This window comes from Emys orbicularis, chromosome 7, assembly GCF_028017835.1.
Source record: "Emys orbicularis isolate rEmyOrb1 chromosome 7, rEmyOrb1.hap1, whole genome shotgun sequence".
Lineage (NCBI taxonomy): Eukaryota > Metazoa > Chordata > Testudines > Emydidae > Emys > Emys orbicularis.
This window is the reverse complement of record NC_088689.1, coordinates 76,420,201-76,435,445: the sequence shown is the minus strand read 5'-3', so window position 1 is coordinate 76,435,445 and position 15,245 is coordinate 76,420,201. Positions and strand designations below refer to the sequence as shown.

At 44.1% G+C, this 15,245-nt stretch overlaps 1 protein-coding gene across 1 annotated transcript in view; it reads right to left on the bottom strand.

The window, feature by feature from the left end:
• The window catches only part of USP54 (ubiquitin specific peptidase 54), a 125,323-nt gene that overhangs the window by 1,522 nt on the left and 108,556 nt on the right, over nucleotides 1–15,245 (bottom strand). Inside the window, exons 18-21 of the mRNA XM_065407975.1 lie at nucleotides 11,902–13,337; nucleotides 4,773–4,891; nucleotides 2,065–2,202; nucleotides 256–442 (exon numbers count right to left, since the gene is read on the bottom strand). Of these exons, the coding sequence (XP_065264047.1) occupies nucleotides 256–442; nucleotides 2,065–2,202; nucleotides 4,773–4,891; nucleotides 11,902–13,337 (1,880 nt within the window). The remainder of the gene's footprint in view (nucleotides 1–255; nucleotides 443–2,064; nucleotides 2,203–4,772; nucleotides 4,892–11,901; nucleotides 13,338–15,245) is intronic.

Sequence of the window (15,245 nt, the reverse complement as noted above, 5' to 3'; positions counted from 1 at the left end):
AACAGCCATACCTCTAACATAAAGACTGTCCCTTTATGTTATATCCATATAGCACAGCATCATTAAAGCAGTGTAGAAGGGACAGTAAAGAAAAAAAAGCAATTTATCCTTCCAAATTTCTGAAGGGATTCAGGCAGTTGATAAAACCATCACTATGGCAGACAAGATCCAAAGACCTGTACTTCAGCAACAGCAGGGAAAGAATCACATACAGCATTTCTGATCATGCAGGAGGGTGAAGAATCCTGTGATTACCTGATGGTCTACGTGCTTTGCCCACCATGCTAGGCATCAGTACATCATGGGACAGGTTCTGCCTCTGGGTTGGGTAGTGGTGGGGATCAAAGGGTAACACAGAAGGATCGTGGGGAAAAGGGAGGGAAGTGGAGCTGGAAGAACGGTGCGTGGTTTCCTTTGGCATTTTCCTCACATTTGATGCTTCCTTTTGACAAAATGAGAAAGGAAAGAAACCACAAATGATGATTAAACACAAAGCTGGGTTCAATCAAGCAAACATGGTGGGGATCCAGGAAGGAGAGAGGGATGAGTCACCAGAACAAGTACATGAATCTGTCTATGAAAGAGAAAGAAATGCAAGGTAACAAAACCCATCCCAGAAAGGTAACCAAACAGCTAAGAAAAAAACCCAACATACCTGCTCAGAAAAAAACCCACCATCATACTCACATCTCAGAATAACAGCAGTAATCTTGTGCAAGAAAAAAAAAATCAATCTGCTCTTTCCAAATCACCTTTTGAAGGACTGGGCCACACATGCCAGGAAAATGTACACTGCTGAAGCCTTTCCCTTGCTAAACACGCTTTACTAAGAGCTAAACAGTGATGTAGGGCAGTGGTCTCCAAACTTTTTTGATCGCGCACCCCTATCAGTAAAAATTTTTGAGCACAACTTTCTGATATGGTAGTGGAGTTTGAGCTTTTGCATCAATGCAAGATTGGGCTAAGGCCCTACCTACAAATGAGAGTTGTACTGGTTTAATTAAATTGATTTGAAAACAAATTTTAGTTAAGTGTTTCCCCTCCTCAAAGAAATCACACAGGTAAACACTGACAGCAATCTGTTCCTGCTTTTCTCAGACTTACAGTTCAATAAAAATCCCTGCTTTTCAATTAAATGAATTTGGGGGAACTCTGAAAGGGGAACATTATTTGGTGCAATTAGACCCAGCAACAGTCTTCATTCCATTAATAACCATGTTGACCAAGGGAAAATACTTTCCCTGCCCTTTGAGCAGGAGGGTCAGCAAGCCAACACCCACCTCACTTTACATCCAGTTCCACTAGAATTTGTTCAGAAATGAAATATAGGCAGGCATGGTTTAAAAAAGTTAAACAAGAAATGGTGTTAGAGTAACTGAACTTTACTTAATCAGATGAAAGGACACAATCAACTTGAAAAAAAACCTTAATTTCTGCCTGAAAATACTGTACATTTTTCAAGTTTCAGATTTGTTACACCTAACCTGAGAGTACTAACAAAGATGATGGAGAAAAACAGTTTCTCTCTGTTTTTAACTTGTTTACTTTGTGCAGCGCTTTGTGTATAACCACTATTTCTTGAGGAAGGTATGCCTTATAAACACTAACAAGGAAGCAAAAATTTCCTTATATATACTGTTAAAGAATTCTTTTGTTAAATCACAGCCCATGTTGTTATGGGGGCTCTATTAAAAACTGGAATTTTTAAGTTAATCAATATTGAAAAAGATAAACTTCAGATTGACTGTGTCCCTTTACCAGGGTTAGCCCTGTTAGCACACATACACAAGCTTTGCTTGGCACAATTCTAGGTGTGGTGACTCTAAAAGCAGATAACTTGGTTGCTGTAAAATAAAAGCTGACTTCTCCATCCAACAGAGAAAAAAGGGAATGATTCACTGGAACCAATGTTCATCCTTCTGAACTGGTATCAATGCTGTTCAATTGCGCGCCTTTTCTGTTTACTACTTGTAGTGGAGTTGATGAGGGAAAGTAGGAGGAAAAGTAGCCCCCAACTCTATCCCAAGCAGTCATCTCTGCAATGCTGAGGTTCATTTTACTTACAAAACTATGAGAGGAGACCAGAGTCTCTTCCCTGTTTGTGATGACTGTCCCACTGAGACTGCGAGCAATGCGACGGAAATTCTCTGCACTGTACATCTCCTCTTCTGGCTCCCTGCTATGGCCTCTGGCATATGCAACCTGCAGACAACGTTACCACATTCAGAAAGATCTCTCCAGGGAAAATTGCATTGCACAATGATTCAGGAGAAGAAGTTGATAAGAATAGATGGATTTAGTGAAATACATTAATCCTTCCTTTTCTTATTCCTGGGGGAATTCTGCACCATTGCGCGTGTGCAAAATTAATGCCCCCCCCCCCCCAGATTTCTTTGCTTCCCCGCAGAAAAATGACTTTCTGACAGGGAAGCTGCAAGAGCAGTTGTGCACCATTCCCTAGCAGTGCAGGTACATTGTTTCAAGCACTCATAGCAGCTGGCAGAGAGGTAAATCATCGTGGGGCTGGGGACACCCCAGCCAGTGGCTCCTACCCTGAGTTGGGATCAGCTACTAGTCCCAGCTGGGCTGGAGGCAGGAAAGAACTGGACTTCCTCTTCCCCTGCAAGGAGTGACTGGGGCTGTGTCAGACCCACCCCCAGAAACCTCCCCCAGCTGCAGGAAGCTCAGCATCCTCCCCTGCTTCCTCCCGCATTGCTCCTGAGTTGTGGGGGGAGGGGTCACTGTGTGGGGGGCTGGCTCCACCATCCAGCCAGCCCCCGTGCATCCGGACCTCCCATACTCAGACACCCCTGCCAAGCCTCACTCGTACATCCAGAACCCCCCTAGTCCTCCATACCTGAACCTCACCCCACTGAACCTCAACCCCTGCAGCTGGAGTCCCCCCTGCAATCAGACTCCCTGCCTCCAGATGCCCACCCCTGCACCGAGCTCCCTGCACTCAAACCCCACCATGATGCCCCACCCTCTGCGCCACCCTGAGCCCCCACATCCAGACCCCCATGCCACTGACCTCCAACTAGCTGCACCCAGACACCCACCCCACCAAGCCCCACTCTCCCAGCACCCGAACCCCCCCCGCTGAGACCCCCACATCCAGACCCCTCCGCTGAGCCCCAACCACCTTCACCTGGAAGCCCCTGCAGAGTCCCATTGCTCCTGCACCTGGAACCCCTCCAACGAGCCTCTGTGCATCCAGATCCCCCCACACCTAGACCCCCCCCATTGAGCTGCCTGCACCCAGATTGTCCCACACAGAATCTTCTCACCCCACACCTGGATCCCCCCACACTGAGACCCTCCACATTTGGATCCTGCCTGGTTGAGCCTGTCTGCCCCACACCTGGTGCACCTGCTGCAGAGGGGCAGGCCCAGGCTTTGTGCTGTGTCAGGGTTGGGTGCAGCCTCACCGCTGAGTCTGTGTCCTGGGGGAGGGGAGCTGCAGGATGATTTCCCACATTCGTGCAGCCAGTGGCCTGTGCTCCCCACTGCCATGCTGGAACCTCTGCATTTATTTACTGACAAATAAAACTTGCAGAATTTAAAAATATTGTACACAGAATTTTTAATTTTTTGGTGCAGAATGCCCTCAGCATCAGGAGTATTTTCTGAAGTCTCTCATTCAAGTCTAACCCAAGAGCATAAAGCAATTGAGTCTGTTAGAGTCTCATTAATAAAAATAGTATTCTCACAATCAGTTTTTCACCTTATTATGTACATTGGCAGACACGTTTAACTGAGATTCTATGTTTTATAATTTCTTAAAGACAGGATTTAAAGCCTTAATGGGATGAGTCTACCCAAGGGACTGCTTGCTGCCTTGTGCTCCATTATAGCAGCTGAGATAAGCAGGGCTGGAATTGATGACTATCCCAAAATATAATCTGAAGAGTGTGGGAGCCTTCTCACAACTCTTCTCACTATGATTATTTGCTTCCTTCCATCTCTGGTGGTGGCTAGCAAGTGGTTTATTCTATGTTGGAGTGGGAAATGTTGGTTCTTTTTACCTCTTTCCTTCTGCTCTCAGCTTGATAAGCAGGTTCCTCTATTTGCGAAAACTGCATTTTCAGTCTTTTTTTTTTTTTTTGAGGTGCCCTGACACTTTCAGATATAGGTACCAAAATATTACAGCTAATTATTTAACTGGCTTCTCTTAGAAAAGCTGTAGAGTATGAAAACTGAGCAGTATTCAAGTGAGTTAGAACATGTGCTCTGAAGGTTCTGGAAACAGCAGCACAAGACAAATTGTAGTGCAGGTACTGCTACCTTCTCTTACTCAGAGTGGACCAAGGAACATTAGAGGTCAGCTATTATTTGTACATTATACTATGTTAAACCCTCTACTTTCAAAACATGCAAGATGACATGATCCAATAAAGGAGACAGTGTCAAAGCAGTTGATATAATATGAAGAGGCAGTTCCTAGGAGTTAGCAATGGAAAATATGTCAGGTCATCCAGCCTATCTCCTTGCAATGCAAAATGGTTCCCTAGAGTCCATTACAGTATAATCAGAGGTACTAACTCTGAAACTGTGAGGCCACATATCCCTGAAGAGGTCACCATTTAGAGTGTAACACTGACCCCAAGTCACCCACTTTCTTAGTGCTCAATCCCAAGTAGGACTACATAAAATTATCTCTTTAAAGTTCAATATGAGTGACCCCACTGCCTCTCATATGGAATTTTCCCCACTTTTCTTGCTGCTAGAATGTCCAATTCCCCCACAACCACACAACCTTCTAGGTGCGCTACCTTGGAGACAGGAGAGACAATGGCTCCATAGAGATTGTGCTCAATCTCTGCTGTTGGCGTTTTCGAGAGACCCATGCCGGCTACAGTGTGCAACTTCCTCACAGTTATGTTTTCAGAGACTGTGGAGGGAAATAAAGAAGTGAGATTAAACTCAAGATCTGACTCTGCACCTGTGGAACAGACCTGGCTCAAACAGAAAGTGAATATCTATATACATAAATGAAGGTTACTTACCAGTAATCGGAGTTCTCTGAGACAAGCCCCTGCACATCCACACTTACAGGATCAATGTGTCTGATCACAAGATCTCAGAATCTCTAGTCAAGAGTGTCCATTGGGGCTATTCATTCCCCTTCCTTTGCCCTCGTGCAGGGTTCTACAGGTTTAAAAGGAGTAGCAGCCCCAATCGCTCCTCAGTTCCTTCTGCTAATTCAGGAATTGTGAAGACCCCAAAGAAATGGGGAAGGTGAGTGAAGGAGTATGAACGTGCAGAGGCTCAACTCAAAGAACTCCTGTTACTAATAAGTAACCTTCATTTTTTCAAGTGGTCTCTGCACATTCTTATTTGTGGGAGTTTAGTGAGCAGTACCAGCTCGAGGAAGGAGGACTGAAGAGTTCTAGATTAATAAGGACTGCAAAATTGCCAAAAATGAGTGCCACGTCATGAGTGACTACAACCTTTTACTCTCCCCAAACAGGCTACAATTGAAAAAAGACACCTGAAAGCATATGTAGAGCTTCAAGTAGCAGCCTTCCAAACTGACTAAGATGACACAAAGACAAGCTATGGAAACCACATTAGGCCTAGCTGAGGCCTGGTCTATACTGGGGAGGGGAGGGAGAGATCGACCTAAGATATGCAACTTCAGCTACGAGAATAGTGTAGCTGAAGTCGACGCATCTTAGGTCGACTTACCTCACGTCCTCACGGTGCGGGGTCGACTGCCGCCGCTCCCCCGTTGACTCCGCTTCCGCCTCTCGCCGCGATAGAGTACAGGAGTCAACGGCAGAGCTATCGGGGATCAATTTATCACATCTACACTAGACGCAATAAATCGATCCCCGATAGATTGATCACTACCCGCCGATCCGGAGGGTAATGTAGACGTACCCTGAGTATATTTTAATACCTTTAGGTGGCTGAACACCAGTCTTGTCATAACAATGGTCATACACAAACTAATGCATTCGGGCAACCTTTGAGCTTTGATGGAAAGATCCCCAGTCCCATCTGTTAGCCACTATATAAAAGTTAAGCATAGTATACACCACATTAATAGGTATGGTATTAATAAAACAACACTATATATATATATATATATATATATATATATAGGTGTTGGGAAGTTATGTTAAGTGAATTTATTATGCTCTTCCCAAAATTCTGTTCACCCATATCAAGCATCCCACAATTTCTTTGCAAAGCTGAAGTCAGCTTTGGCATTAGAACAGCGTTTCTCAAACTGGGGTCCGTGGACCACTGGGGGTCTGCGAGGGTACTCCAGGGGGTCTGCGGGCCCCACTGATCAACTCCTCCCCCTCCCTCCCAGCGCCTCCTGCACGCCAGGGAACAGCTATTCCCCAGCATGCAGGCAGTGCTGGGAGGAAGGGGGAGGAGTGGGGATGGGGTGGAATTATGTCTGGGGCTGTCAGCCCTGCTGATCAACTCCTCCCCCTCTCTCCTGCACACCGGGGAACAGCTGTTCAGCGGCGTGCAGGAGGCACTGGGAGGGAGGGGGAAGAGCGGGGATGGGGCGTGCTTGGGAGAGGAAAGAGGTGGGGAAGAGGAGGGACAGGGGTGGAGTGGGGACGGAAAGAGGTTGGGTAGGGATGGGGCCTTGGGGATGAGCAGGGAGGTCTGGGGGTCCGTGAAAAATTTTAAATCAAAATGGGGGTCCTCGGGTTATTAAAGTTTGAGAACCGCTGCATTAGAAAATAGCATTCATGCATCTTTGGCTTTGACCAAGTACAGATAGGGAATACTTTCATAGCTCATCAACACGCGGAATGTAGTATTCAACACTCGATATGGGAAACTATAGACAAGTACCAAGGACAAAGCTGGCACAAACTTTTTACAAATTTTAAACTAAAACTAAAATTTTGTGTGTAAAGAGTTTTTTAACTTGTAAAATCATACTATAAATACTACTAGCTGAAATACATATCTTTGAAGTACACCTTCTGCATAAAGTGAGCATGCTGCAAGAATTTGCTCCACAGAAGGGGGGTATTTATGTTTCCTTTTCATACTGTACTGTTATGTCTTAAGACAATAAATTTGGCTAAGCTTGGTTATTTGATCTCTTGAACATTTTAAAGAAAAAGCCATGAGTGTAGTCAAACAATTGGCTACATCTTTTAGTAATTACATCCCATATGTCCTTAGTTTTGGGAGGGCCCTTGAAAATGCAATCATTGTCTAAGAGGACCATATCTAAGATCCATGAATATCCAAAGTATGGAATCGGAGTTCCTGGATGTGAATTAAGCTTGGGAAAGTAATGGCTTACTTAGGATGGACACAGGAGACCATCATAGTCAGGATTAAGGGAGAGGATGCAGCAGATAATTAATTTTCTGAATAGAATATGGTGTATGGACAATTAGTCCTTTAGATCTGTATCTTGTTTATTTTCTGGGCTGGAAGGAAGGAAATATGCATGGAGCAGCTCAAATGTACCTGTCTCACCACCGCACCCTCAGCAATGGAAAATCCAGTCTCCTTTGCCACGGCCATTGTGGCAAAGCAACTACCACAAGCAGCCCCAATGGTATACAGAGCAACCACTTCATTAATTTGGTTATTGGAGAGTGAGCAAAAATTGATGTTCTGTGCCCCAGAGAGTGGAAAGCTCACACAACAACAAAAATGCACCTTAAGATAGTCCAAGTTAAAAGCAAGGGAGGGCTGTCCCAAGTCCACTTCATTTTGTGTTGCTCTGATGAATTTTTTCCAGTTAATTGTTAGTTGTACTTGGAGAACAGAAGGGTTTTAACCAATTCCTCATCTGCCATGGAAAGACGGCCGCTGCATTCTCAAGCCATCATTTGTCAATTGCTGTAATACATTAGTGTGGTGTTGTCCATCAGAATTGGGACAGATTTGGATTTAATCACAGGGCTTAGCTCCAATAAACTGATGTGGAGCCTGACATCCTGGAGAGTATGAAAAACAAGTTGAGTATCACTGCAAATGATAAGGGAGCTCTTTTGTCTTTCACAGGTAAGCATCTTGTATGTCCTGAGACGTTGTGGCTGAGGTGTTCATTGCATCAAGAAGGTGCACTGGTAAGGAATCTGTACTCACGCAGGGAAGTTGCAGGTTTGGAGTCTAAGGAGGGCTCCAATGACCCCACCTTTTGTGGAGGGATGAAAGGGAAATATTTATAGCAAATTCCAAGGACTGGAACAACATGCATGTTTCCTGAGGGCCAAACTCTAGCTATATACATGGATTCCCTAACATCTGAGAAAAATAATTAGGATAGTCAGGCAACTGGTGAAAACCCTTTGTGCCACAGAGAGGCCAAAGCCATGTATGGTACAGCTTTATTGGTAGTGCCCTCTCACTGAGGCTCTCAAGTGCCAAGCACAACTGCTCCATCAAAACAAAAGAAGTGCTCAGTAAAGGCAAAGCATGAAAGCTCTCAGAGGTGTCTGGCCCAAAGGAAAGACTCAGAATCACAGGCATAGCAACAGTGGTAACTAGCCAATTCCAGACTCTGGACTGGTGCTGACAAAGTCCCTGTGCTGCTCCCAAGGACTCCTTAGATAGGTGCCCCCTCCATACCAGAGCCACTCTGGACCGGGACGCTGAAGAGTCCCCCTTCTGATTTTGAATTGGAAGCTAGTTGTAGCAGCAATTTGGTAATCCAGAGAGTCACCAAAAGCCAGATGCCTTGTGAGGTGTCATTTAAAAACTCATAATTTGCTGATCAGTAATATCATGGCAAAATGAATGTAGCAGCGTTATATGTGACGTTATAAACATAAGCTCAGATCATGACTAAAAGTATGTTTTCCAGGGAAGTTTGGGGAATGGCCAAACCAGTTCCTCAGAGACAAAGGGCAAACGGACACCTCAGCCAGCTGTAAACAAGGCAGATGGGCCATTACCTGCTAAGTAGTCGTTCTTTGGCAGGAAAGAGGCAGGAGCAAAAACCTACATCTTAGCAAAAAAACAGCATGAAGATTCCTTTCACACAGACTGCCTATCACCTTACTCCCAGCTGGAAGTAAGGAATGCTTCTCAAAGGAGGGACAGGACTCTAAAAAGAAGGGGCAGACACCCCAAGGCATCCCCTCCTCCTCTCTCTCTATCCATTGATTTACTGCATGAGAAAGGACCTAAGCTATGTCTACACTAGCACATTTGTTGGTATAACTTATGTCACTCAGGGGTGTGAAAAAACACACCCCTGAGCAACATAAGTTACACTGACAGAAGCGCTAGTGTGGACAGTGCTATGGTGTGGACACTTGGCTGGAGCGGCTTCTGCTGCTTGTTGGGGGTGGTTTAATTATGTTGATGGGAGAGCTTTCTCACGTCAGCATAGAGTAGCCACAAGGGAGATCTTACAGCAGCACAGCTGCATTAGTAGAGCTGTACCACTGTAAGCTCTCTAGTGTAGACATGGCCAAAAGAAGCAGCCATTAAACAGAATCATAGAATATCAGGGTTGGAAGGGACCTCAGGAGGTTATCTAGTCCAACCGCCTGCTCAAAGCAGGACCAATCCCCAGACAGGTCCCCCAAATTGCCCCTTCAAGGACTGAACTCACAACCCTGGGTTTAGCAGGCCAATGCTCAAACCACTGAGCTATCTCTCCCCCCAGAAGAAGGGATCCTGGCCTAAGAAGTTTGGCCAGTAAGACTGTTGAGAGCATGTGGTGAGAAAAACTTTGCTTTGAATTTAACATAGTTTGTTAAGTTAGGCACTAGTTGTATTTTATCTTTATTTTTCTTGTAACCATTTCTGACTTTTATGCCGCATTACTTGTATTCACTTAAAATCTCTCTCTTTGTAGTTAATAAACATGTTTTATTTAATCCAGTGTGTTTAAACGGAAGTGTCTTGGAAACTCCATGTGGGGTAAAAAGTGTACATATATCTATTAAAGAAATACAGATTTTATATGAATTTGTACTGTCCAGGAGAGGGCTAGGCAGTACAGGACCTACATTTCTGGTGGAAAACCTAAGACTTGGAGAGTGCTGGGGTCACCCTGCAGTATAACCAAGGCTGGTAAGAGCCAAGGTGTGGCTGGCTGGCTGCAGCACACACACAGATATAGCTGAGAGTGACTTGCATGGTGGAGGCTGTTTGTGAGCAGTCCAGACTGGAGGCTACAATAGCAAAGCCATGTAAAGGGCAGCCCAGGTTAGAGGGGAGGAGTGACAGTTACTTATTAGAATGGATTGTACCCTAGGTATGTTACAGTGGCCAGACCCCAAATTAGGATGAGATTCTGGTCCTTTTGAAACTGCAGTTGACAGCACTAGACTTCGTCAATCCAGAGAGCTTGGTTCCAATTATGCTAAGCTCACAGTCAATGGTGCCCTACCCTAGGCATTGAAGTTGGTCAAACTGGTCAATCCATAGACCTCAGTGCCACTCATATGTAACACAAACACTTTAGCAAGTGATTTTCCAGTATCAGAGGTGCTGAACCATTAGTCAACTCAGATTGATCCAGGAACTTCATACTAAGAGCAGAATCAATGATGCCAGGTTCTCAGAACCAGACTAGATCAAGGCATTGAGATCTGGGGTGCTCAGTGCAGATCACGTTGGGCACATAACCACTATTCTAAGTGGTTTCCAAGAGGTGAAGGTGGCAGGTCCTCAGCACTGGACTTAGTCAAACTTGGAAAGATCTGGGGAAACTGAACTACTTTATCAAGTGGATCTCCAGAGTTAACAGTGCTGGATCCTTAGAACAGGATTTGGTCAACCAAGATTGATCCAAGGACTTTCATTCCACTTGCACCAGGCACAGGACCATTCTGGTGAGGGTTATCTCCAGACTTGATGCTGGACTTCCAGATAGACAGATTTAGTCAACAAGGCCTGAAGAGTCTCTCTGTCAGATGAAGTGTCTCTATCATTTTTACAGGTCTAGACAACACCTGTGTCATATTGTCATCCTTCTCTCCACTTCTTTTTCTTCTCTTTCTTAAGAAAAGCTAATTACCTAACTGACAAACTACAAAAATAAAAAAATATAGTCCCTGAAGGGCAGAAGAAAAAAAAACACATTGAGGGATGCATCGAGGACACTGAATGCAATCTGAGCTCATTGGACCTTTGGGGATTAGAAGGAAGTGAAGGGTGGTTGGGATCACTCCCCTTTTTACACCCTTGAAACCCTACCTAGGGAGGGAAGAGTAAGTGGCTCAAATGGACATTGCTCACTAGAAGATTCCAAGAGCTTGAGACACAGATGCCGTGATCCCACAAGTAGGAATGTGCAGAGGGTACTTTGAGGAAAAAAGGTATAAAATATGAACAATCAACATTTTTGTATGACTGTTTTATATCCATTGATACAAATTCTATAGTGTGAAATTTTTAGTCAATAACCATTCTTTCGTGAATGGTTTTAACCAGATGTGATGTACTGTCTACATATACATAAGCAACACAAATATAATACTCGAGGGTGTAAACACTTTTCATTCTTGCCCACTTTAGGTGCATTAATATGGCACCTTACAAAGCATGCCAGAAATCTGTCCCTCCTTCATCCTGATTTGCCATATAGTTCAAATCTGAACTCTTCTCATTCAAGCCAAGGTTTTGTCTACACACAAACCTCCACTGTTTTAACTAAAGGTATGTTTTTAAACAAATGTAGTTAAATAGGTGCAAGTTTCTCTGCAGATATTCTTATTTCAGTTTAAAAGGGAATTATTTTTAGTAAGATAAAGCAAAATAAAATAAAGCAAAATAAGCCATTCTCAAAGTGAAATAAGAATATCTGCACACAAACACGCACCTCTTTCAGTAAATCAGTTTAAAAACACACCTTTAGTTAAACTGGTGGAAGTCTGTGTATAGGCAAGGTCCAAGTCTTGCTTGGGGATTAAACATTACCCAGATGTAACACAGTTCCAGAATTCTCACCTGGCTTGCTCGATGGGTGCCTGGAATTGTCCAGTCTTCCCAACACAGGCCTACCAGCTAGGCTAGCCTGATAGAGGTACTCCAACTCAGAGATCTCCTGCTCTGTGTCTTGATTCCACTGTGGGTGAAACTGCACTGGGGTCCCATTCAGGTCATGTCTGACTGTTCTGTGATCAGAAAGGGGTGGATTCCTCCCTGGCACAGGAAGCCATTCTGTATTTTTACAGTCCAGTTGAGAACTGTAATACCTGGTGACATTGTCCACCCAGCGGTCCACAGGCATAGAAGCACCCATACCAGTGGCAGTTCCATCATCCACCTGTCTCACACCTCTCTCATGAGTGTGCCTTTCCTGGGAGAGTGCAGGGCCAGCTACATTCTGTTCACCTCTTCTACACTGGTCTTCACTGTGCGATCCAGGACTCTTAGAGGTAATGAGTTGAGTGCTAAAACCCTCCATGGAAGCAAACCCATCCCTAACATCTAAGGATGAATGCAACTTTTCGGAAGACTGGGTTCTGTTTTCTTGACTTTGAGGAATTAATTGCCTGTAGCCTGAGGTTGAAGAATTAATGAATGACTCCTGTATCAGCCTTGGAGACTTCTCATCCTGACAGACTGCAGCAGTCCACCCTTTCTCATGTGCACCTTCTTTCTTGGAGACTCCATGCAGTCTCTGAAACTGCTCTGCAAGGGAACGAACATGCCCCTTTGAGCTATGGGTCTTAGATTTGCAAGTCTCCACGTTGCTGAAGTCATCCTGTGGGAGCAGTAAAGTTTCACGGCTGTTTGTTCTAGGGTACCTGTTTGCTGTTTGTAAGGGAGCCAGGGGGCACTGAAGTGACAGGAATGAAGCAGCAGAGATCATGGAATGATAGCCCCCTACCTGATCAATGCTAGTGGGCACTGGAGAGTTTGACAGACTGAAGCAAGGACTATGCAGACCGCTTTTATTGGGAGATGATGCTTGCGCTGGATGGGGACAGGGGACTAGTGTAGGCAAAGACCCAGAGTTGACTGTATTAAATTTAATTTTGTGCTGAGGTGTGAGAACAGCTGTAATGTCATGGACTTCTTCTAATTTGCTGCTGCAGTCATGGTCTTTCAGCCCTTTGGCGGGGGCCCCATCAAGCTCCATAACATGGTGGGCATCATTCTCAGTCTTTGTGGGTCTCTCAGCCAACCCACACCCATACGGAAAAGAGGGAGCTTGGCCATCGAAATCAGCAGAAGTAGCCCGGAAGTTATGAAAGATCCTATTTGGAGGACTGCTTGCAGGAATGGGTAGGGAGGAAGACTCTGGATATAATGATGAATGCACTTCATGGCAGGAAGCGGGTGGGTGGAAGAAAGAACTGGACCCGAATTCCACTTCTCTGTTGGGTTCCAGTGATACCTCCCGGCTCAGCAGTACTTGGAGCGGGCCAGTCTGTTCACTAAAATACACAGAAATGGTAACTAATTATTAATAACTCTCTTCTTTTTTAAAATTATCCCTAAGGTGCGGAACTGGCTCCCCCTTAACATCCACCTCAATCCACTTCTTTGCACAAACACAAATTAAAAACTTCCCACCCAAAAGAATTGCTTTTGTTAATTTGACATCTCCATTTTATTTCCTCCCAACTTTTTTTATTGTAAGTGACCCACTCAATCTATTTTATTCATTTCAAATTTTAAAAGTTATTTTTTATTATAAGATTTTACTGTTATATTTTTACAAATATTGTACAGCACGCTGAGCACTTTGGCTAGGGGCTTGTGTGTGTGTGTGTGTGTGTGTGTGTGTGTGTGTGTGTGTGTGTGTGTGGACATTATAAAGATAAATAATAAAAATAAATTTTAAATTAAGTATTACAAGTTCCCCTCCAAAATCAGCATCTCTGGGAGATTTCTACAAACCATACAAGAGAATCATTATGTTTATGATCTTAACATAAACAGGCAACATTCCACTCAGGTTCTCTTTCCTAAAGTAATGGGAAATAACTTTGGGAAGGAAAGGAATAGAATAGAATGCAATACATCTCCCTCAGTTTCCTTCTCCTCTTTTTTCCCCCCAGCTTTGAGTTATTTATCCAATACATTAAAGGAAGCATTTAAAAGCATTACAAACCGTGCATACATGTCTTGCATAAAATATAAACCGTGCATGTCCTTGGGTCACTTTGTATTTCTTCTGCATTAATTAGCATTATAATATGCAACCAGAAAGTCACATGAGTCAGCGATATGAATAAAAATAGAGGACTGGAAACAACTCTGATAGACAGCTATAGCCCAGGTAGCTGCCAAACTGAAAACTACATCTGCTGCTTAAAGCCGCACTTAGTGTTGGTTAGAGTAATGCTTTAACCTTAATCTGGATATGCAGAATGACAACGCTGTGCAGTTAAACACTGGTGCATAGTTAGGATAATTATTTCCTACAGGGACAAAAAAGACTATTGTGTGACTTCAATTCTACCAGTTTGTCTCCTCATGCAGATCTAGAAATCAAAGCTACCATCATGCAGAAGATCCAACTGAGCATTCATGGGGGAGTATGATCTTAGCTTTGAGTAATAATAGACTTTGTGCTGTTTATAATGCTGATGTATATCAAAGCAAAGGCACAAAAATCAAGATACAAGCAGACATGTCTCACTGACTCACTGCAGTAGAAACTTACTGTACAAAATAATATTTTTCTGATAGGGCTGTTCCTTTAGCAGGGATGGGCACTTATGCAATATATTTGAGTTTGATGTATAGAAAGATATGTTTAAAGGTAAAATGCTTTTTTTTTTTTTTTTTAAACTGCCAGCGTCCAACGTCAGGTTTTGGTGTTTCTCCTACAACTGAGGGCATTGTGGACCTCTAATTAGCACAGGGATCTGCTGTCACTGTACATAATTCAACAGCTTCAAGAACAGAACGGAACCCTGAATTATAGCCTTTTCAGGTATGGATTTCAGCACTTATCTCCCTGCAGTGTTTTTAAAAAGGGACGCTCACATGAGATTCCACCTAGGTATTTGGTCGCACAGCATGTAGTGGGGGAAGTGGGAGAAGGAAAGAAATAGGTGGAGAAGCTGCCAGGAAGCTGGGCAAGGAAGATTCTAGAGGTGGTAGGGGATGGCAGGCAGAAAAGGGTAGAATGGTGTTACAATAGGGAACTAGGATGGGCTGAATAAGATGTGGGAGCAGAGAATCAAATGGAGTATACAGAATGGAGGAGAAAAGTAGAAAAGAAAGTGTCCTGTGGAGGAAACTGGAGAGGCTGCTAAGTCAGACTAGAGGCAGCTGGGAGGCAGAGAATCTGGTTGCGGAATGGAAGTGGCATCAGGAACAGTGGTCAGGAA